The sequence below is a fragment of the Aegilops tauschii genome, chromosome 1, assembly GCF_002575655.3.
Source record: "Aegilops tauschii subsp. strangulata cultivar AL8/78 chromosome 1, Aet v6.0, whole genome shotgun sequence".
Taxonomy (NCBI): Eukaryota; Viridiplantae; Streptophyta; class Magnoliopsida; order Poales; family Poaceae; genus Aegilops; species Aegilops tauschii.
Genome location: NC_053035.3, coordinates 462,359,029 through 462,383,265, shown reverse-complemented (window position 1 = coordinate 462,383,265; position 24,237 = coordinate 462,359,029). Strand labels below are relative to the sequence as shown.

Here is a 24,237-nt window from a genome sequence, read left to right as displayed (position 1 = left end):
GCCATGTTCTCTTGAGATAGCATCAAATCTGTTATATGAACTTGTGTCAATTGTCGAAAAATATCCGAGTGGCCTATGTTTTGCCGGAATGTTGATTCATTTCCGTTCCGGAAAATTTCAGGCGCTCCATATGTCCACTTTTTAGCAAAGGTCATGCCGAAAATTTACGTGATTTTCAGCATGACTTGTGCTAGAAACTAGGACATATGGAGTACCCAGGATTTGCCGTAAGGGGAATGAATCAACATTCCAATCAAATATAGGCCCATTTTTTCTCTTCATTATATCTTTTATTTACAATTTTTGAATGGGAAACATGTCTACCGACGCCGAAGTCGGGGGTTCTGCTCGCCTCGCAGACCCCATCGAGGCAGCAAATCACTATATCGATTACCTGGACGAACACTAGATGGGGTTGCATGGTGGCGGCAGTGGCACCATCCCCGACACTGACGCCGACACCGGCACTGGCACCGGCACCGACACCACCCCCGAGACCGGCAACGATGCTGTCATAGCCGGTAAAGCACCGAAGAAGAAGAGGACACGAAGACCAAACGAGCTTGGCATCGAACAAATTGTGGTCACGGAGATGCACCCCAAGAAGTTAGAGCCAACGTCGCTGGAGGAAGCGCGCTCGTGCTGTGGCAATCAACTTGGATGCATCCTCAAGGAAACCGCCAACATCAATGACGAGAGGTTGAAGCATATACCACAAATGGAGCACATGCTCCTAAAGAAGTTGCATAATAGGTTCCTGTTCACCGGCCGGAATGAAGGCAAATATAAAGAGCCGTGGGACGACGTCCCCATGACAAAGATAAACGACAAGGCGATGGTGACGTTCACCAACGACTTGTCCTCCTGGAAAGTTCGGGTGAAAAAAGCGATTGCGAAGAAATAACCGTGGTCCAATATTCATGCTGATAATCCATCAATAACGGAAGAGGACTTTGCAAAATTCAAGGAGAGTTGCGGTAAAGAAGAAGTCAAGGCAAGGTCGGAGAAAATGAAGGCGCTCCAGACCAGGAACACGCCTCCCCACCGCCTCAGAAGCCGTGGTTACAAGGGGAAGAGGCACGTATGGGCCAAGGAGGACGCCGAACATGAAAGTCACGGAATCCCAGACCCCTTGGCGGAGCTCACCGACCCGCTGGAGCATGACTGGATCAGGGCGCGGTACAAGTGGGACAAAGTCAAAAAGATCTATTACACGGACCCGAACACCAGGGAGTTCATGAGACTTCTGGTAATTGTTATATTACCACATTATCATATTAGCTTCCAATCAATTCGACTACAAGTTTTGTCGCATTAGTAAACCATCCACGTTCCTTCTGCAGAAAGAGCAGCACCAAAAGGCAGCCGAAAGCGACGAGTCATCACAGTCGTCGGCGAGGCCCAAGTGGGACACCCCATTCAACCGGGCCCTGAACAAACTGAAAAAGGTCCCGATGGACAAACCACCGTCCTATGGATGTGTGCACGGCGTCGGAGATGGCGCCTCGTGGAAGACATGCTACCACGAGGAGCCAGAGGAAAGAAGGAAGAGACGGTCGGTCGTCACTCAGTAGACCATCGACGAGAAGGTCGCGATTGCGGTCAATAAGACCAAAGCTGAGACCAAAGAAGAGTTGCTCGGGGTTGTCAATGCAGCGGTCACTGGTGCGGTGGTCAGCTTGATTCTGGCACTTCTCGATTGGTCGAAGAACAATCCTAATGCACGGCCGGAGGACTTTCCCCTTCCCAGCTTTGTCGGGAGCAATTCGGCAAACACCACAACACCAGCACCTTCTCAAGCAACCGTAAAAGGTCCCGCTCCTGTTCATAGCAGCCCGACCTTCGTCTCTTGCATGCTCGGCGGGCCTTCATCACTAGCTGAGCTCGACGCCCTCACGGTAATTACACATCATACCCTTTTCACCAACATGTCTATAGTCTTCGTTTCAGTTGCCTTTCATATGTTTGACGTCGCACACATGTCTCCTTCGTAGGCCGGTGACACCCCGTGCACTCTATTCTACGACATCAAGGGCCAGAAGGTGGCCGTGGGAAAGGCAATGCTCGTGAAGCTGAAGGACCGCATGTTCCACAACCGAGAGATGCCCGATGGCGTATTCAAGGTTAACGTGGCCAGTGTCTTAGTGGGCTTCACGGATTTGCCTCCTCCGGTACCAATCGATGACAACGAGACCCCTAAGAGGATTGGCGCATGCAAGAGCTGGTTCTTGCCTTGGCCGAAGTCTCTTCTTCGTCTCGAGGCGCCCAGTATCGCACCAACGCCACCTTCTCAAGAAGGTATGAACACCACCCCACCTACCAAATTACCTGCACCTGTCGTGGTGGGTGATAGCGGACGATGCGAGGGAGAGCCTCCATTAGTGCCAGATCATGTCGCCCCCATTGTCAAAGAAGCAAATGTTGATGATGACATGGAGGAGGATGATGATGACCCAGACAAGTATTTCAATACCGCCTATGATGATGGAGGATTGATGGCTCATGACGACGAAGACTCGGGCTATCAGCGTGGAGATGATGACTTGATGCTGCCTGATTTGCCGGAGCCGGATCGTCCTAAGGTGGAATGCAAAAATTCTCTCTTCAAGCGATCCTCGCAGGAGACACCTCCAGATGCCGCCTGTACCTAGCAACCCCCGATGCCGTCCACTGATTAGCCCGACGACACTGGGGGTGGTGGTTAGGGAAGGTATGGTGGGCTCACTACCGCCACCCGTCAAGAAGCAAAGGAGGAGACCGGACAGGAAAGTCCCTAAAGGCACCATAACTGCTTCAAGCAGCCAGCCGCCTCTGAAGCCCTAGGTGGTAGACAGAATACCTGTCGAAGGTGCGAAGCATTTCCATGTCGCCGGCGAACCAATCCTACCTGCGAAAGCGCTAGAGCACATACTGAATAATGATCTAAAGAGACTCCATGAAGATGTGCTGGCCAAGGAGAAAAGCCTTCTCATCTCGGAAGAACCAGGATACCCGCTTTACACGGCTCAGGTGCCGGGTGGGAAGTTGTACGTCGAGAGATGGCCCGCGAATAAGTTCATCCTGCGATTTGACTACATCTACGACATGTACCACATGACCAAGCTAGATTTCCAGTTCATCTGCATGTATGTGTTGTATCTCAACTACTTCATCACGATCGAGAACATACAATATATCTGCGTCGTGGACCCGTGCTATATGCACGATAGCTTCTTGGCAGTTTGCAAAGAGCACCGTGACTATGCGAGCAAGTACCTCGGCGACTTCATGATCGCTAGTAAGGACAAGGAAGCGATTCTCTTGCCTTATCATCCCACGTAAGTCATCCACACATATCTTTTCGTAAGTGTTAATCATTCCTTTGCAAGCATGGAGGCTAATTTAAGGTGTATTTAATTTGCGCAGCGGGGGGGGGGGGGGGCGTCGTCCTCATCGTTCTGTACCCGGAATACTCCCATGTTATGTACTTGGACTCATCGAAGAACCTCTGGAAAAAGGATTACAAGCACATAAAGAGTGTTCTCAATAGTAACCTATTAACCTTCAGCCTGTCTGGTGGATATATCAAGGTGAAAAAGTACAGGGGTCGCGGGCTGGCTTTCGGTCATAAGACCGACTTCTGCTGCATCCAGCAACCGCACACCAGTATGGCTGATGGATTCTACCTCATGCATCACCTGTTCGAGTACAAAAGGGATAATCAACGCCTTCGCATGTCAGCTACTACCAACGATGCCGAGATTGTCAGCTGGGCACAAGCATAGGAAAGACACCGGATCATCGAATCAGAGCTGAGTTTTATCACGTACAGTGTGAACTTGCCCAAGTGATCATGAAGCAGGTCATCGAACGTACAGGGATGTTCTACCATGGGCCAATCATGCGGGAAGACGTCCAGGCACTGCTCCTCGCTCAGTGTCTGGACCTGAAGCATTTCAAGAAGCTCGGGTGCTTCCTCCCTGACTATGAAGGTTGGGCCGCCGACATGGAGGACTGATTGTCGATGACAATGTGTCACTACTGTCTTTCTATGGCAAAACTTTGAATTTATGCACGGGGAAACTATGTGATGTAACTAAACCGTGGTCCTGAACTAGCGTAGATCACTCTAGTTAATTAGTTTGGCTATGAGGAACTTCATCATTTATGTTTACTATTGGTTGCTTGTATTTTGCTAATTATGCCTCTTTGTTTCCTTAAGTACATTATGTTGCATATTATCGTTCAATTCATCAACTGACGATGTAGGTACATAGATCAGAGTGTTGGAAATATGCCCTAGAGGCAATAATAAAATGGTCATTATTATATTTCCTTGTTCATGATAATTGTCTATTGTTCATGCTATAATTGTGTTATCCGGAAATCGTAATACATCTGTGAACACATAGACCATAACATGTCCCTAGTGATCCTCTAGTTGACTAGCTCGTTGATCAATAGATGGTTACGGTTTCCTGACCATGGACATTGGATGTCATTGATAACGGGATCACATCATTAGGAGAATGATGTGATGGATAAGACCCAATCCTAAGCATAGCACTAGATCGTGTAGTTCGTTTGCTAAAGCTTTTCTAATGTAAAGTATCATTTCCTTAGACCATGAGATCGTGCAACTCCCAGATACCGTAGGAATGCTTTGGGTGTACCAAACATCACAACGTAACTGGGTGGCTATAAAGGTGCACTACAGGTATCTCCGAAAGTGTCTGTTGGGTTGGCACGGATCGAGACTGGGATTTGTCACTCCGTATGACGGAGAGGTATCTCTGGGCCCACTCGGTAATGCATCATCATAATGAGCTCAATGTGACTAAGTAGTTAGTCACGGGATCATGCATTACGGAACGAGTAAAGTGACTTGCCGGTAACGAGATTGAACGAGGTACTGGGATACCGAAGATCGAATCTCGGGCAAGTAACGTACCGATTGACAAAGGGAATTGTATACGGGATTACTTGAATCCTCGACATCGTGGTTCATCCGATGAGATCATCGTGGAACGTGTGGGAGCCAACATGGGTATCTAGATCCCGTTGTTAGTTATTGGCTAGAGAGCGGTCTCGGTCATGTCTGCATGATTCCCGAACCCGTAGGGTCTACACACTTAAGGTTCGATGACGCTAGGGTTATAAGGAAGATTTATATGTGATTACCGAATGTTGTTCGGAGTCCCGGATGAGATCCCGGACGTCACGAGGAGTTCCGGAATGGTCCGGAGTGAAGATTTATATATGGGAAGTCATCATATGGTCACCGGAAGTGTTCGGGGGTATGCCGGTATTGTACCGGGGCCACCGAAGGGGTTCCGGGGGTCCACCGGGAGGGTCCACCTGCCCCGGTGGGCCTTATGGGCCGTAGGTGGAAGGGAACCAGCCCTAAGTGGGCTGGGCGCCAACCCCCCTAGGGCCGATGCGCCTAGGGTTTGGGGGGAACCCTAAAGGGGGTGCCCCCTTTGCTTGGGGGGCAAGCCCCCTCCCCCTTGGCCGCCGCCCCCTCTAGATCTCATCTAGAGGGGCCGGCCCCCTTCCTCCTTCTCCCTATAAATAGAGGGGTGGAGGGAGGGCTGCACCACCACATCCAAGGCGCAGCCCCTCCCCTCCCCAACACCTCTCCTCCTCCGCGTGAGCTTGGCGAAGCCCTGCCGGAGAACTGCCACTCCATCACCACCACGCCGTGGTGCTGCTGTTGGAGCCCTCTTCCTCAACCTCTCCCTCCTCCTTGCTGGATCAAGGTGCGGGAGACGTCACCGGGCTGCACGTGTGTTGAACATGGAGGCGCCGTTGTTCGGCGCTAGGATCGGAATCCACCGCGATCTGAATCGCTACGAGTACGACTCCCTCATCCGCGTTCTTGCAATGCTTCCGTCTCGCGATCTTCAACGGTATGAAGATGCACTCTCCTCTCTCTCGTTGCTAGTTACTCCATAGATTGATCTTGGTGATGCGTAGAATTTTTTTAATTTCTGCTACGATCCCCAACAGTGGCATCATGAGCTAGGTCTATGCGTAGTTTCTATGCACGAGTAGAAGACAAGTTGTTGTGGGCGTCGATTTTGTCAATTTACTTGCCGTTACTAGTCTTATCTTGATTCGGCGGCATCCTGGGATGAAGCGGCCCGGACCGACCTTACACGTACGCTTACGTGAGACAGGTTCCACCGACTGACATGCACTAGTTGCATAAGGTGGCTAGCGGGTGTCTGTCTCTCCCACTTTAGTCGGATCGGATTCGATGAAAAGGGTCCTTATGAAGGGTAAATAGAAATTGGCATATCACGTTGTGGTTTTGGCGTAGGTAAGAAACGTTCTTGCTAAACCTATAGCAGCCACGTAAAAATTTTGCAACAACAATTAGAGGACATCTAATTTGTTTTTGCAGCATGTGTCATGTGATGTGATATGGCCAGAAGAATGTGATGAATGATATATGTGATGTATGAGATTGATCATGTTCTTGTAATAGGAATCACGACTTGCATGTCGATGAGTATGACAACCGGCAGGAGCCATAGGAGTTGTCTTAATATATTTATGACCTGCGTGTCAACTGGAATGTCATGTAATTACTTTACTTTATTGCTAACCGTTAGCTATAGTAGTAGAAATAATAGTTGGCGAGACAACTTCATGAAGACATGATGATGGAGATCATGATGATGGAGATCATGGTGTCATGCCGGTGACGATGATGATCATGGCGCCCCGAAGATGGAGATCAAAAGGAGCAAAATGATATTGGCCATATCATGTCACTATTTGATTGCATGTGATGTTTATCATGTTTTACATGTTATTTGCTTAGAACGACGGTAGCATAAATAAGATGATCTCTCGCTAAAATTTCAAGAATTGTGTTCCCCCTAACTATGCACCATTGCTAAAGTCTGTTGTTCCGAAGCACCACGTGATGATCGGGTGTGATAGGTCCTAATGTTCGGATACAACGGGTGTAAGCCAGATTTACACACGCAATACACTTAGGTTGGCTTGACGAGCCTAGCGTGTACAGACATGGCCTCGGAACACGGAAGACCGAAAGGTCGAACATGAGTCGTATAGAAGATATGATCAACATGAAGATGTTCACCGATGATGACTAGTCCGTCTCACGTGATGATCGGACACGGCCTAGTTGACTCGGATCATGTATCACTTAGATGACTAGAGGGATGTCTGTCTGAGTGGGAGTTCATTAATAATTTGATTACATGAACTTAATTATCATGAACTTAGTCTAAAATCTTTGCAATATGTCTTGTAGATCAAATGGCCCACGCTAATGTCAACCTCAACTCCAACACGTTCCTAGAGAAAACCAAGCTGAAAGACGATGGTAGCAACTATACGGACTGGGTCCGGAACTTGAGGATCATCCTCATAGCTGCCAAGAAAGCATATGTCCTTGAAGCACCGCTAGGTGAAGCACCCGTCCCAGCAAACCAAGACGTTATGAACGCTTGGCAAACACGTGTTGATTATTACTCCCTGGTTCAGTGTGGCATGCTTTACAGCTTAGAACCGGGGCTCCAAAAGCGTTTCGAGCAGCACGGAGCATATGAGATGTTCCAAGAGCTAAAAATGGTTTTCCAAGCTCATGCCCGGGTAGAGAGATATGAAGTCTCCGACAAGTTCTACAGTTGTAAGATGGAGGAGAATAGTTCCGTCAGTGAACACATACTCAAAATGTCTGGGTTGCACAACCGCTTGTCTCAGCTGGGAGTTAATCTCCCGGATGACGCGGTCATTGACAGAATCCTTCAGTCGCTCCCACCTAGCTACAAGAGCTTTGTGATGAACTTCAATATGCAGGGGATGGAAAAGACCATTCCTGAGGTATATTCAATGCTGAAATCAGCGGAGGTGGAGATAAAAAAGGAACATCAAGTGTTGATGGTGAATAAGACCACTAAGTTTAAGAAAGGCAAGGGTAAGAAGAAATTCAAGAAAGACGGCAAGGGAGTTGCCGCGCCCGGTAAGAAAGCTGCCGGGAAGAAGACAAAGAATGGACCCAAGCCTGAGACTGAGTGCTTTTATTGCAAGGGAAACGGCCACTGGAAGCGGAACTGCCCCAAGTACTTAGCGGATAAGAAGGCCGGCAATACCAAAGGTATATGTGATATACATGTTATTGATGTGTACCTAACCAGCGCTCGTAGTAGCTCCTGGGTATTTGATACCGGTGCGGTTGCTCATATTTGTAACTCAAAGCAGGAGCTGCGGAATAAGCGGAGACTGGCGAAGGACGAGGCGACGATTCGCGTCGGGAATGGTTCCAAGGTCGATGTGATCGCCGTCGGCACGCTACCTCTACATTTACCTACGGGATTAGTTTTAAACCTCAATAATTGTTATTTAGTGCCAGCTTTGAGCATGAACATTGTATCTGGATCTCGTTTGATGCGAGATGGCTACTCATTTAAATCCAAGAATAATGGTTGTTCTATTTATATGAGAGATATGTTTTATGGTCATGCCCCGCTGGTCAATGGTTTATTCTTAATGAATCTCGAACGTGATGTTACACATATTCATAGTGTGAATGCCAAGAAATGTAAGGTTGATAATGATAGTCCCACATACTTGTGGCACTGCCGCCTTGGTCACATTGGTGTCAAACGCATGAAGAAACTCCATGCAGATGGACTTTTGGAGTCTCTTGATTATGAATCATTTGACACGTGCGAACCATGCCTCATGGGCAAAATGACCAAGACTCCGTTCTCCAGAACAATGGAGCGAGCAACCAACTTATTGGAAATCATACATACTGATCTGTGCGGTCCAATGAGCGTTGAGGCTCGCGGTGGCTATCGTTATGTTCTCACCCTCACTGATGACTTAAGTAGATATGGGTATGTCTACTTAATGAAACACAAGTCTGAGACCTTTGAAAAGTTCAAGGAATTTCAGAGTGAGGTTGAAAATCAACGTGACAGGAAAATAATGTTCTTACGATCAGATACTGGAGGGGAATATTTGAGTCACGAATTTGGCACACACTTAAGGAAATGTGGAATTGTTTCACAACTCACGCCGCCTGGAACACCTCAGCGTAATGGTGTGTCCGAACGTCGTAATCGCACTCTATTGGATATGGTGCGATCTATGATGTCTCTTACCGATCTACCGCTATCATTTTGGGGTTATGCTTTAGAGACTGCCGCATTCACTTTAAATAGGGCTCCGTCGAAATCCGTTGAGACGACACCGTATGAATTATGGTTTGGAAAGAAACCTAAGCTGTCGTTTCTTAAAGTTTGGGGATGCGATGCTTATGTCAAGAAACTTCAACCTGAAAAGCTCGAACCAAGTCGGAAAAATGCGTTTTCATAGGATACCCTAAGGAAACCATTGGGTATACCTTCTACCTCAGATTCGAAGGCAAGATCTTCGTTGCCAAGAACGGGTCCTTTCTGGAGAAAGAGTTTCTCTCGAAAGAAGTAAGTGGGAGGAAAGTGGAACTTGATGAGATGACCACTCTCGAACCAGAAAGTAGCGCAACACAAGAAAATGTTTCAGTGGTGCCTGCACCGACTAGAGAGGAAGTTAATGATGACGATCATGATCAAGTTACCACTGAACTTCGTAGGTCCACAAGGACACGTTCCGCGCCAGAGTGGTACAGCAACCCTGTCCTGGAAATCATGTTGTTGAACAACGGTGAACCTTCGAACTATGAAGAAGCAATGGCGGGCCCAGATTCCAACAAATGGCTTGGAGCCATGCAATCCGAGATAGGATCCATGTATGAAAACAAAGTATGGACTTTGATAGACTTGCCCGATGATCGGCGAGCGATAGAAAATAAATGGACCTTTAAGAAGAAGACAGACGCAAATGGAAATGTTACCATCTATAAAGCTCGACTTGTCGCTAAGGGTTATCGACAAGTTCAAGGAGTTGACTACGATGAGACCTTCTCACCCGTAGCGAAGCTGAAGTCCGTCTGAATCATGTTAGCAATTGCCGCATTCTACGATTATGAAATAGGCAAATGGACGTCAAAACGGCATTCCTTAACGGCTTCCTTAAGGAAGAATTGTATATGATGCAGCCGGAAGGTTTTGTCGATCCTAAGAATGCTGACAAAGTATGCAAGCTCCAGCGCTCAATCTATGGGCTGGTGCAGGCATCTCGGAGTTGGAACATTCGCTTTGATGAGATGATCAAAGCGTTTGGGTTTACGCAGACTTATGGAGAAGCCTGTGTTTACAAGAAAGTGAGTGGGAGCTCTGTAGCATTTCTCATATTATATGTGGATGACGTACTATTGATGGGCAATGATATAGAATTCTTGGAAAGCATAAAGGCCTACTTGAATAAGTGTTTTTCAATGGAGGACCTTGGAGAAGTTGCTTACATATTAGGCATCAAGATCTATAGAGATAGATCGAGACGCCTCATAAATCTTTCACAAAGCACATACCTTGACAAGATATTGAAGAAGTTCAATATGGATCAGTCCAAGAAGGGGTTCTTGCCTGTATTGCAAGGTGTGAGATTGAGCACGGCTCAATGCCCGACCACGGCAGAAGATAGAGAAAAGATGAGTGTCGTCCCCTATGCCTCGGCCATAGGGTCTATTATGTATGCCATGCTGTGTACCAGACCTGATGTAAACCTTGCTGTAAGTTTGGTAGGAAGGTACCAAAGTAATCCCAGCATGGAACACTGGACAGCGGTCAAGAACATCCTGAAGTACCTGAAAAGGACTAAGGATATGTTTCTCGTTTATGGAGGTGACGAAGAGCTCGTCGTAAAGGGTTACGTCGATGCTAGCTTCGACACAGATCTGGATGACTCTAAGTCACAAACTAGATACGTGTATATTTTGAATGGTGGGGCAGTCAGCTGGTGCAGTTGCAAGCAAAGCATCGTGGCGGGATCTACATGTGAAGCGGAGTACATGGCAGCCTCGGAGGCAGCACATGAAGCAATCTGGATGAAGGAGTTCATTGCCGATCTAGGAGGTATTCCCAATGCATCGGGGCCGATGACTCTCTTCTGTGACAACACTGGAGTTATTGCCCTAGCCAAGGAGCCCAGGTTTCGCAAGAAGTCCAGGCACATCAAGCGTCGCTTCAACTCCATTCGTGAAAATGTTCAAAATGGAGACATAGATATTTGTAAAGTGCATACGGATTTGAATGTCGCAGATCCGTTGACTAAACCTCTTCCACGGGAGAAACATGATCAACACCAGAACTCTATGGGTGTACGATTCATCACAATGTAACTAGATTATTGACTCTAGTGCAAGTGGGAGACTGTTGGAAATATGCCCTAGAGGCAATAATAAAATGCTTATTATTATATTTCCTTGTTCATGATAATTGTCTATTGTTCATGCTATAATTGTGTTATCCGGAAATCGTAGTACATGTGTGAACACATAGACCATAACATGTCCCTAGTGAGCCTCTAGTTGACTAGCTCGTTGATCAATAGATGGTTACGGTTTCCTGACCATGGACATTGGATGTCATTGATAACGGGATCACATCATTAGGAGAATGATGTGATGGATAAGACCCAATCCTAAGCATAGCACTAGATCATGTAGTTCGTTTGCTAAAGCTTTTCTAATGTCAAGTATCATTTCCTTAGACCATGAGATCGTGCAACTCCCGGATACCGTAGGGATGCTTTGGGTGTACCAAACGTCACAACGTAACTGGGTGGCTATAAAGGTGCACTACAGGTATCTCTGAAAGTGTCTGTTGGGTTGGCACGGATCGAGACTGGGATTTGTCACTCTGTATGACGGAGAGGTATCTCTGGGCCCACTCGGTAATGCATCATCATAATGAGCTCAATGTGACTAAGTAGTTAGTCACGGGATCATGCATTACGAAACGAGTAAAGTGACTTGCTGGTAACGAGATTGAACGAGGTATTGGGATACCGACGATCGAATCTCGGGCAAGTAACGTACCGATTGACAAAGGGAATTGTATATGGGATTACTTGAATCCTCGACATCGTGGTTCATCCGGTGAGATCATCATGTAACCTGTGGGAGCCAACATGGGTATCCAGATCCTGCTGTTGGTTATTGGCTAGAGAGCGGTCTCGGTCATGTCTGCATGATTCCCGAACCCGTAGGGTCTACACACTTAAGGTTCGATGACGCTAGGGTTATATGGAAGATTTGTATGTGATTACCGGATGTTGTTCGGAGTCCCGGATGAGATCCCGGACGTCACGAGGAGTTCTGGAATGATCCGGAGGTGAAGATTTATATATGGCAAGTCATCATACGGTCACCGGAAGTGTTCGGGGGTATGCCGGTATTGTACCGGGGCCACCGAAGGGGTTCCGGGGGTCCACCGGGAGGGCCCACCTGCCCCGGAGGGCCTTATGGGCTGTAGGTGGAAGGGAACCAGCCCTAAGTGGGCTGGGCGCCACCCCCCCTAGGGCCCATGCGCCTAGGGTTTTGGGGGGGAACCCTAAAGGGGGCGCCCCCCTTGCTTGGGGGGCAAGCCCCCTCCCCCTTGGCCGCCGCCCCCCCTCTAGATCCCATCTGGAGGGGCCGGCCCCCTTCCTCCTTCTCCCTATAAATAGAGGGGTGGAGGGAGGGCTGCACCACCACATCCAAGGCGCAGCCCCTCCCCTCCCCAACACCTCTCCTCCTCCGCGTGAGCTTGGCGAAGCCCTGCCGGAGAACTGCCACTCCATCACCACCACGCCGTGGTGCTGCTGTTGGAGCCCTCTTCCTCAACCTCTCCCTCCTCCTTGCTGGATCAAGGTGCGGGAGACGTCACCGGGCTGCACGTGTGTTGAACGCGGAGGCGCCGTTGTTCGGCGCTAGGATCGGAATCCACCGCGATCTGAATCGCTACGAGTACGACTCCCTCATCCGCGTTCTTGCAACGCTTCCGTCTCGCGATCTTCAATGGTATGAAGATGCACTCTCCTCTCTCTCGTTGCTAGTTACTCCATAGATTGATCTTGGTGATGCGTAGAAATTTTTTAATTTCTGCTACGATCCCAAACACGGAGATGGCGAAGGACTGCTACGCGGTGTACATTGGGAGGGTTCCAGGAGTCTACGACCACTGGCCAGACGCTCAGGCCCAGGTGTACAGGTACCCGGGTGCTAGCCACAGAGGGTTCGACACCAGAGCCGAAGCGGAAAGTAGTAACTTGAGGCGGACACTACAGCATGAGCAGGGGCGGGACCGCCGGTACTGCATAGTCGCGCTCTTGCTCATGCTGATCGCTCTTCTCTTCTACATCATGGTTTATATAGAGATGATGAAACTTGCGTGTGTGCCATGACCATGCAGTTGCACTTATTCGAGACATGACATGATCACTTGTGTATCGCTATTTTCGAGATATGATGATATTTGTGTTGAATGATGATGATGGTATGAGTGAGACTACTGTATGTCTATAATATGATGACAATAATGTATGTTTAGTATAATCTGATGAAACTATTGTATAAAGCCTATATAAATACATCACAGATACGTAGAGGGGGTGCAAATCTGTGAAAGCAGGATTATTAGCAGTAGCGCTGGAAAGCACATACTAGAAGCGTTGGCTTAGTAGCGGCGCTTCATAGGAACAAGCGCTACAGATAGTTATCAGTAGCGCTGGTCCGGGCAGCGCTACTGCTAACAATACTTACCAGTAGCGCTGCCCATACCAGCGCTACTGCTACAACTTAGCTGTAGCGCGGAGTTGAGAAGTGGAGAGAATCCAAACACGCCCTAAGTATCATGTCTTTGTATTTTCCCTTTTTTTTGAGCAAATGTCTTTGTATTTTTCCTGTAAAAAGAGTGAATGATGAGAACCTCACACGCCAACGGACCGGGCCCAGCGGCCCACGCCATCTGGTGCGCCCGTTGTGAGGTACCGTAACTACAAAACCAACAGCTACATTTCACTCACAATTGGTGCGCGCCCATGGAGAAAAACTGAAAAGGAGGTGACATGTCCAGTCGTTTTCAGAAACGGCACGGTGCATGCTACTATGCTGGCGACGTCGAGGGGAAGGGAAAAGAAGAGAAGATGATCACGGCGACATGCATCGCCAGTTTCTTCTCAAGGTGACAAAACGAGCCCAACAGGTTTGCGTGCACACGTTACGTACATTCTCTAGATCGAAAGCCGGAAACAAAGACAAAACATGTACGTAGTTTACACGTAGATGGCACTTGGCACTGTCGGTGGTTTCTCAGTAGCTAGTTATGACGCCGAGAGTGAGACGTCCGAGTACAGATTTTTCAACTCCAATCCATGTATGTGAATGCGATGATTATGTTGTTTTGCTGCTTCCTGCGTCGACCTCGCACATGTCGACGATGTGTACAGCTCGTATGTACGCTTGGCAGTGTCGGCAGTTTCTCGTTGATCACTAATATACCACGCTGAGTCGGCTGAGAGTGTGGGAATATCATATCTATCGCACCATTCACACCTACGTTTGGGTTCAGATTTTTCTATTTCCCGACTGGTTCTGTTAAAGCAGACCATGATCAGCGAGAGCCGTATTTCCCTACGATCCTAGGCGACGACATGACCAAGTCACACACGTAGCGTGGCACTTAAGTCAATGAGACGCACGCACGCACGGCTCCAATCGACCACGAGCTGCAAACCGATGTGCCATCCATCGTAAAAACCTAATCCTTTTCCTCGCTGTCCATTAAGATAGGATTTGATCAGATCGATCGGAGCACAAGCCGGCCGGCGGCAGCAACCTACCAGTACCGAGCAGATGATCAACGAGTCCTTCTGTGGACACAGGCGAGCACCCAACATTTAAGACCGGACAGGCACATGCATGGCCACGACAGATCGAGAGCCAGACGTACCACAGATGATTTGATCAGTCTGCTGTTACCAGATTCCTCCGGGACACGCACGGGCGGCTAGATTATTCCGCCGGGAACTGCTCGCGATGATTATGATCTTGTCTATTTATCCATTTCTCCTACCTAGCTTGTCCTCCATGCATCACCTTTCCTCGTTCACCCGTGGAAAGCTTGATCCCTTTTCCCCAAGGGGGACAAGCGTATCTCCGGCCCCTCAAATTCCCTATCCTATCCTGTTTGACAAATTCTACCGCCGCAAGCTGTGTCGCAACTATGGATGCCTGCTGCCTGCTCGTGCCGACACTTTGCCTGTGAACCCGCCGCTCGCCACGTTGAAGAGCCGGTGAAAATCTCTCTGAGTTGACGGACGAGCTACAGGGGTGTCCAGTGTCAACTCCTCTACATCATGTAGCTGACAAGTGCTGCGTGCGTTGCCGATCGATCGATGCTTGGGCCCTTGTTTTTTCTGCACCGATGAGCCATCTAGTAGTAGTACCTACAATAGAGGGTTAATTAGGCTGCGACAGGGGGTCGAATACGGGAGGTTCCCATGAAGAAACTCGGAAGTTCAAGCAACCGACATGCGTGATTTTCATGCACCTTCTTCCCGCATGTACTGCGGGCTTTGTCGTCGATCGTGTGTGGCTGGTAAAATAAACCATACTTGTATTACAGTTTGACAGGATTTTTTTAAGGTGGTTGCGACGTGTGTGCGCGACATACATGATGGGGACCTTGGATTTGAGGTAGCACCATTTGGATCACCAGCAAATTACTAATTAATAAGCCAGTCGCTTGATACGAACCGTACTGTGTAGTACTACTAATTAGCTAGTGGCGCCATAACATTTTCTTTGGCGTACACTGTCTGGTGAATACTCTCTGTGCATATATCAAATCAAGACTGATCACGGGTTAGGTTCGGAGAACAGGAGCTTGAATCGTTGGGAAGTCAATTACTGAATTATTAGTCGGTAAGCTCACTCATCACCGAATATGATTCCCATTCTAGATTACACGCACTGTTGTTGAATAAAACCATGATCAAAAGCTAACTGTCCATGGCAAAAATGTCAATATGTAGCTAGCTAGAGTTTAGAGGCAGAAGAAAAAACAATTAAAGTGATAACATAACAGTTGCAGTGTTCTTCAGTTTTCTGTCAAACTTCATATGACATCATCATAGGATCTAAATGACCTACCTTAATTAACCAATAGTACATGAAGAGTGCAAAACACATAATCAGTTTTCTGTGAACAATCGCAAGAGATATATAGTCTAAAGAATCAGTACTAACTAGCCCCACCATGAAAAAGCAGCCTAAATTAGGTGAGCTAGCTAGGGTGTCAGCTTAATTAATCAGTGCACGGCTTGGTTTGGTTTAGATAGCATTCCCGCAAGGCTTAAACAACTAGCCGTCCTCAGGCCACAGTACAGAACGACTTAATCATGCGGGTTACTCTCATGCAAGACTGTTGCACATCACGCCATCTGTTGCGATGGCAACGGCATAGAGCATTGCACATGCATATGCACCAACCTCTCCATAATTACTCTATAAAAATAAAAATAAATTCCCATAACTAAAACAAATTAATGATCAATGCGTGACCACTCGAATTTCATACATAGTTGTGGTATATGATTAACTGTTAATTTGGTACGTCATGATCAAGAGTCGAGACTATGATCTATGGAGTATATATTACACATTCTTATATTTGTGTGTGTCGTTAGTATAGCTCTGGCCTTGGCTGGGGCTTGCATAACTTCAAAGAGGGGCCATACAGCTAGAGGCGGACGACATGATGCATATTCTGCTCTTTTTTCAGCAAAGCTTTCCTTTCTGGAGGAGGCAAGTCAAGATCACGGCTCATGTAAAGTATTTGGCAAGATCTTTTTGGTCCACAACAGGGACATCCACTTGTGGAATCTAACCGATTAGTAATTTGGTCGCTCTACGTGTGTAACACACAGTGGTGTTTGCATATACTAATAAGACAATGTCGACGGTCCCTCGTGTGTTGTTAATTTATGCGCTGGAGCCTGTCGGTAAGAATATCAATAGCATATAGTACTAGCAACACTAAATGTACTAGCTAGTACTCCTACTTGGTACAAACTACAAAACCTAACAGAGTGGAGTACAAGTATTAGTGTACTGCACGTAGACGGTACAACATGACTGGTAGAAAATAACGACAAATTTGTGCGAGGACGACGTTGGAATCAACTTGGTGACATGAACTATTGGTGCCCTGAAATATGAATCACATGCACGTTCAGTCTCTGTCCCATATGAGGTCACTAGCTAGTGTACGTAGAAGCTGGTAGTCGTGCATGCATTTGATTTCTCTACCGATGGAGTATGTATAGAAAGTGTACGCGTCGATCAGGAACCGACAAACCTGCACATCCGGAAGAGATATGGTTTGCTACACGAAACTCCTGTGCTAGCGCGCGCTAACTGCTGTCATTTTGTTTGGTTTGAAAATGGCAGCACTAGTGCTCCATAGGTCTAGCATAACAGCTCTTGATTAGAAAAGGAGAGGCTGCCTACCATGGCCATGGCCCATGGATGAAGTAGCTTCCAACTCTGCCAAAGGAACGGGACAGTCGACAAGCCCACGGCCACAAGCATGCATGGCGCCAAATTTAAGGATCTGCATGCACGCATGCATGGATGGGGTAACAGATCGCTCCAAATGGCCAAATCTGCGAAACGCATGCATGCTGTTTGGTGATCATTCATCGATCACCCCAACTGCATGGTCAAACCCTCGGTCTGAAAAAACCAACAATGCTTCACAAAGTCATAAAACATTATTTCTTGTTCCAGTTTAATAAAGAGCAAGGTCGTTTTCCTTCCAGAAATGAATCTCCCAGTGACTGTGAGGATACCAGAAATTCTATACTTGAGGATGTTTTTCCTACGAACACCCTGCGCACTAATCTCTTCACTGATCACCCATTAACCCTCCTAATTTTATATTGGGCTCCCTCTCCTTCTCCAATCAGATGTTGCTGCCTCATTCCGTAAGATTAACTCCATAAGATTAGTGCGAGGTGGCGACAATAATAGAGCTGCACACAGCTGTTAACTCACTAACCATATAGTACCACACTCAAGACCAACCAGAACTACCCCGCAAAAAAAAAAAAAGACCAACCAGAACCAGGTGTAGCAAAACTCGTGACGGTACCAACCGATCGACCGGATCACATGCAAGGAGTAGACGTCGCTTACGTACGTAAACGGCATACACCTAGCTACGTCCTTACGCGCGCGTCCACCAGCCATGCACCAGAGTGCAGCAACAGTTGTCACAGCCTATGACACAATCCGTTGGAGCTCGCCTAGCATTGCTTGCACCACGCCCGAAGCCATCGACCGGCCGGTACGTACGTACGCGCGTCGATGATCGATCGAGCTCCGGCAGCCGTCCGTCCGGCACGGACGGCCGGGCACCTGCATGGTCCGCATGCAACGCAACGCTCGCGACCGCGACCGGGCACCGAAACGGCCGTGTCGTCGAGCTTTCTCCAACGCACGCAAGCTTCCCTCCACTCTCCGCCGTTGCCTTTTCTTCTTTGTGGACTGTGGTGGTTAATTGTGGCGTTTGCAAGCCACCTCCTGGCGTACGACCTCTCTCTCTCGGTGCTTGCGAGTATAGCGCCATCATTGGCCATTGCTCTGCAAGCTACGTACACTCTCCTCCTATGGCAGTGTCATCAATCTATGTGGCCGGTACTAAAGTTGCACACAACTGATTTTTTTTTTTGCGAGTAAAGTTGCACACAACTGATGACTCCCAAAGAGCATCTTCTCCAATAGCTGCCCTATTTTAAGACATCAAAAACTGTTTGGAGTAAAATTTACGACACCAAAAAAGGGTCTATAGGGCACCAACAGCTGCCCTAAAATACGGCAATTCCAAACATGCAAACATTGTTTTTGAAGGATACATTGCATAGTTCATGTCAAACATTTTAATAAACATTAAAACGATTAAAATTAGATAAAAATAAAGATTGCCCAGCTACTTGATTCCTAAACATCACTATACATCCGACATATAGTCGGTGCCGATAGAGGTCCAAAGCGTCCTGGTTTCCTCATAGGAGGAGTCCAACTCCTCCTCCTCCTCCTCCTCCTCCTCCTTGTCCTCCTCATCCGACTCGAGGTTGATCACCGTCGAGGGGCCAACCTCGTCATCCTTCTTGACCCCCCTCCTCCTTCTTCTTCTTCTTCTCATGGTCTCGCTTCCAGAAGAATTTCGCCTCCTACTAGACATATTGAGGACTCTCCCTCGCGAACCTCGCCATAGCCTCCGCATCGCCCTCGTCAGGAACAATGCCTATCTCATACCCTTTTCTGGATTTATTGCAGGCTTTCAGCGCTATTTTTTTACTGATATGATGTGGTAGTGACGACTTCAGCAACCCTTTTTTTTTAGAAAATGTCATAGATCTATTATAAAGTTTCACTGGAGGAACAAAGCGTGCTCATGAGTATCAGAATGCGCGTATATATTATGCATACAAATTTGCGATTTCACATCCAGATGTGAAATAGTTATTTCACATCTAACTCTTTAGCCGATAGCTGTACATATCAAGATTATTTTTTTTGCCTTCATCGTACGTAGTTTCCTTTGAAACAGAACCTTCACATACCTAGTTGTCGTGTTTCTTGTTCATTGTTACCACGGAACAAGCCCCCATGGCTGCTTTGTGTGGGCCGTTTTTCTTTCTCCATCAATTTGTGTAGTGGGCTTTTGTAGTCTGTTCGGCCGGATGTCTTTTTTTTTTCTTTTTTCGTTTTGAGCCGTTCCTGTGGTGTGGTAGTAATAGGGAAACGGTCGTAACGTTACATTTGTTCTTTTTCCTTTTTTTTGTGTTTTTGAGTATCAGAACGCGCGTATATATTATGCATATATGTGTTTATACCGTGTTCCTAGTGAAAAACACAGCATGCATTTTTCTCAACCAATGCTACATCTATGGATTGGTTGTTACGTATCTTACGCATAGGATGACCTGGACAGTTTAAACTTAGGGCATGTACAATGGTGCTATCTTAGTAGTGTCATGTAGGATAAATGATGAGGTGGAGGAGAGCGAACTCATAAAAAAAGATTTGTCTTTTCTTATTTAAGAGAAGACAATAGATGATCTTTTAGCACACTATGTCTCACCACGTTTTTAGGAATAGCTAGTTATTGAAGATAAGGCTAAGAAATGACCCATTATAGACATTGTTTTTTGTTATCTTTAAATTACATGTAAGACTTAAGATAAGATTATTTTATTAACCATTATACATGCCCTTACATAGATGTGGTATTTTTGCCTATCTCTTTCCCTCCCGTGTAATTTCTCTGTAGCTAGCTTGGCTAGCATGTGACGGCAAAACTACCTGCCGGTCGACACGATTTACGCGCTAATTGCTTGCCACAAAGTCAAAACAAATTGAGCTGTAGTACACCACTACCGGCGGTCGATGAATCTCTAGCCATGCAAAAGTGAACATACGTTTACAAGTCCCGGCAAAAGGGAAAAGAAAACGTGCTCTTTTTGAGAGGGTGAAAAACGAACAAGTATACGGACACTGTTGTACTACAGCTCAATAGGACCTGCCGTGCAGCCTTTTCTTAGCACGAACGTGTACCTTTGCCATGTGATAGAGAAATGTGTTTTTTTTTTCAGAAAAAGAAATGGGTACCTTAATTTGTCCTGCTACTCGCATTGTAATCTTTTTTTTTTTGCGAGAAGCTCGCATTCTAATCCAAAACATAATTTCTGACCTCACCCTGATCTCAAGGAGCATGGCGGTATGTGGCGTGACTATCCAACGTCTCGCTTGTCCGAACTATATAAAAACAGTTTTTGAAATATATTTAGTTTTCGATATAGAACGTAATATCTCTGTGCTAGTTAAAAAAAATACTGTCATCGATATTTTATTGAGAGAAACAAATTGTATTCGCTGCACAGTTGTATCGAAATAAAAAATACTACCCAATGTCAAACCCGACTATCAATGTCTCCATGCTTTTTACCAAAAACCCACACATTGTACTATTTTGAACATTAAAATTTATTAGTATCATTTAAGTGATGTAAAAGTAAACAAAAGATAAGTGAATAGTACTCTATGATAGATACTTCTATCTCACAGAGTGTTTTTTTCTCAATCGGGTACAAACAGTGACAACTCTAAATTGAAAATGGTATAGGTGCACCCCTAGACACCGTTGTCACAGCCCCCACGAAGCAAACACGAAAACGATCCATCGATTGATACCTCAGCATCGGAAGAACAAAATGACTAGTGCCTAGGTTCACTGATCGTTCTCCCCCCTTCTGGAACGACTGTGCAGCAAGCGCGACCCCTCGCCGGTTAGCCGGCCGGCCGGCCGGCCGCTGTCCTTCGGTTCGAGTGATTAGTTTGCACTGCACGGCCGAGCAGAGCTCATGTATGTCTGCATTTGGACGCACACCGCGGTGAGACGGGACGCCGATTGGCCCCCGTGCACGCACCCTGATTGAACGTCCAGGTCGGCAGGGCCGCTGATTCACCCGCGCGACGTGATTTGTGACTAGACTTGATCAATTAGTGAGCTGAGCCACTGATGATTATGCTAAAAAATAATCACTAAATCACGCGACACCGTGATCTGGTGCCATGACGCGATTTTCAATTGCTCCGTACGAGCTGGGATCCGCAGGTCCCCGGCGGCATTGATGGCTTACGGTTGTGGTTTGATTAGCAGTGCCGTGTTAAGTTGCTCTTGTGCGTGGAGCCTACGGAGCTTCTTTTCTCGTGCGGGCAATATCGGTCTAGTCTTGGACTCTTGGTGAGGCGAGAGCGCGCGCACGGCACACTATTTTACCCCACGGTGTGCCACAAATCGCAGGTGTCGTAAGCTCCAATCCACTGCATTCCTTTGCCGCTGCGCGCCTTGCTTCGAACCTACTTGAGCGCTGCCTCACCTCACTCACTCACCAAGCGCCCAGCGAGCTTGCGGTTCTTCACACGCACGCTTCCCCCCATATATACCCGACCATATATACCCACCAGGCAACGATCCATCGGGAGGAAGCAACCGGCGGTCGACCATACCGATCGCCCTTACATACATCGACGTTGCCTGGCTCGTCGGAGTAGCTAGCTACGAGGCCAGCAGCTGCCGCCAGAGAGAGGAGCCTGCAATGGGACGTCCGTCGTCCGGCGGCGTGGGGCAGCCCAAGCTCCGCAAGGGGCTGTGGTCGCCTGAGGAAGACGAGAAGCTCTACAACCACATCCTCCGTTACGGCGTGGGCTGCTGGAGCTCCGTCCCCAGGCTCGCCGGGCTGCACCGCTGCGGCAAGAGCTGCCGCCTCCGCTGGCTCAACTACCTCCGCCCCGACCTCAAGCGCGGCACCTTCTCGCAGGAGGAGGAGGACCACATCGTCGCGCTCCACCAGATCCTCGGCAACAGGTCTGTCCGCCCGCGCAATGCATTCAGTTCGTATTTTTTTTCGCACTGCGGGATCGACCGAGTCAGCGGAAAGATTTGGGACAGCGTGTTGATGCGGGTCGTGTACGCGTGCAGGTGGTCACAGATCGCGTCGCACCTGCCGGGCCGGACGGACAACGAGATCAAGAACTTCTGGAACAGCTGCATCAAGAAGAAGCTCCGGCAACAAGGCATCGACCCCGCCACGCACAAGCCCATGGCCTCCGGCGCAGTCACGGCGGCATTGCCGGACGTGGAAGTGGAAGACCGTAAGCCCCTTGCCGCGGCCGCCGACGGCAGCCTCGCTCTGAAGCAGTCGGCGGAGTTCGACCCGTTCCCGGTGTGCGCCGACTACGGCGGCGGGTTCGCCGGCGACCTTGGTGCCGCGAACGCGGCCGCACTGTACGTCCAGTTCGGCGACTGCAAGGACGGCGCGGACGACGATGCCGGGTTCGGCGCCGCCGACTACAGCTGCGTGCTGGACGTGTCGGAGAACCTGGGCTACGGGGAGAGCTCAAGCAACAGCAGCAACTGGAACTACGGCGGCGAGGTGGGCAGCGTGCTCGACGGCGAGGTGCTGCACTGGGCCAAGGCGGAGATGGAGCAGCAGCACGACGAGCCGTTGGAGCACAAGTTCTCGTTACCCTGCCAAGAACAGAGCCTCGCAAATTTCGAGTTCAATTTGGAACAATATTTTTGATCTTCTCTTTCTTTCTTTTTTATTTAAAAAACATTTCCCTACTCTCTCCCTCTTTTTTAAGAGAAACGTTAGTGCCACTTTCAGGCACCAATTCCAGGTTTATTATATTATAGGTGATACAGAACAAGGATGGACCCTTCGAGGTAATTTCTAGGCCCTTCGAGATACAGAACAAGGATGGTGCGCGTTGCGGCAACATCCATTTCTCCGACTGAACTATAGAAATTTGTACAAATATATGAAGTTCAAATTGCAAGACTAACTGATATACTCACTCCGTAACTTAATATAAGACGTTTTTTAAGAATTATGACAGTGTCAGAACATCTCTTATATTAAGTCATGGAGGGAGTATTTGGTAATAATTGAAAATATAAAGGACAGTAATATATTCCAAACGATTTGTGCCTATTGGATAGGTTCGAACGATCCCTGTATTACCGAACGGACGACATGCAGATGTGCATGCAGTCCATGAATTTTTCAAGCGCCCCCGACTCCTCTGTACTAATTGTGTTTAATTGAATTACTTAAATGTGCATGCATGCATATGAGAAAAAAATGAGGATATTAGCAAAGATTCCTACAAAAATTCAAAATTCAAAATGTTTTGTAGTTCAAACCGTCATTGCGATTGAAAAAATGTTTTTACATAAAAGATTTGTTGCGACGAGACCTTCAAAACTAGATCCCATGTTGATATGTTCCGACGATTTTTTTTCCCGGGTAAAAAGTTACCACGCCTAGCGTATGTAAGTTATCACATCTATGGTACATAAGTTACCACGATGATTAAATAGGCGAATTCCGAACATAAAAATGATTTTCTCCAACTTTCTCCCTACCTGCAAATGCATAAAAGGGTAGCAAAACTAATGTCATCGTAGATTCCCCTATTTTGAAACTTTGAAATGTTTGTACTGAAACCATCTGCCCAATTCAAAATCTGTTTTCATAAAAAAAACAATGGCGAGACCTTCGAAATTAGATCCCATATTGGTATGTTTCGATAGCATTTTTTTGCGCTAAGTAAGCTATCTGCCCTGCTATACTTATATTACCATCTTAGTTAGACAACTGTTACTTGGCATATGTGTTTTCAACCACTTTTTTTCCTAGGTCAAAGTTATCACGGTGTTTCGTATTTATGTTACCAGGTATGCGATGCGTACATTACCATGTTATTTGCACAGAAGTTGT

At 47.4% G+C, this 24,237-nt stretch overlaps 1 protein-coding gene across 1 annotated transcript; it reads left to right on the top strand.

The window, feature by feature from the left end:
- The first annotated feature begins 21,759 nt into the window (after nucleotides 1–21,759).
- LOC109743994 (myb-related protein Hv33) lies at nucleotides 21,760–23,341 on the top strand. Its single transcript, XM_020303090.4, has 2 exons — nucleotides 21,760–22,319; nucleotides 22,434–23,341. Exons 1-2 carry the CDS (start codon nucleotides 22,051–22,053, stop codon nucleotides 23,035–23,037), a joined length of 873 nt encoding a protein of 290 aa, XP_020158679.1. The 5' UTR covers nucleotides 21,760–22,050; the 3' UTR covers nucleotides 23,038–23,341.
- Nucleotides 23,342–24,237: the final 896 nt, after the last annotated feature.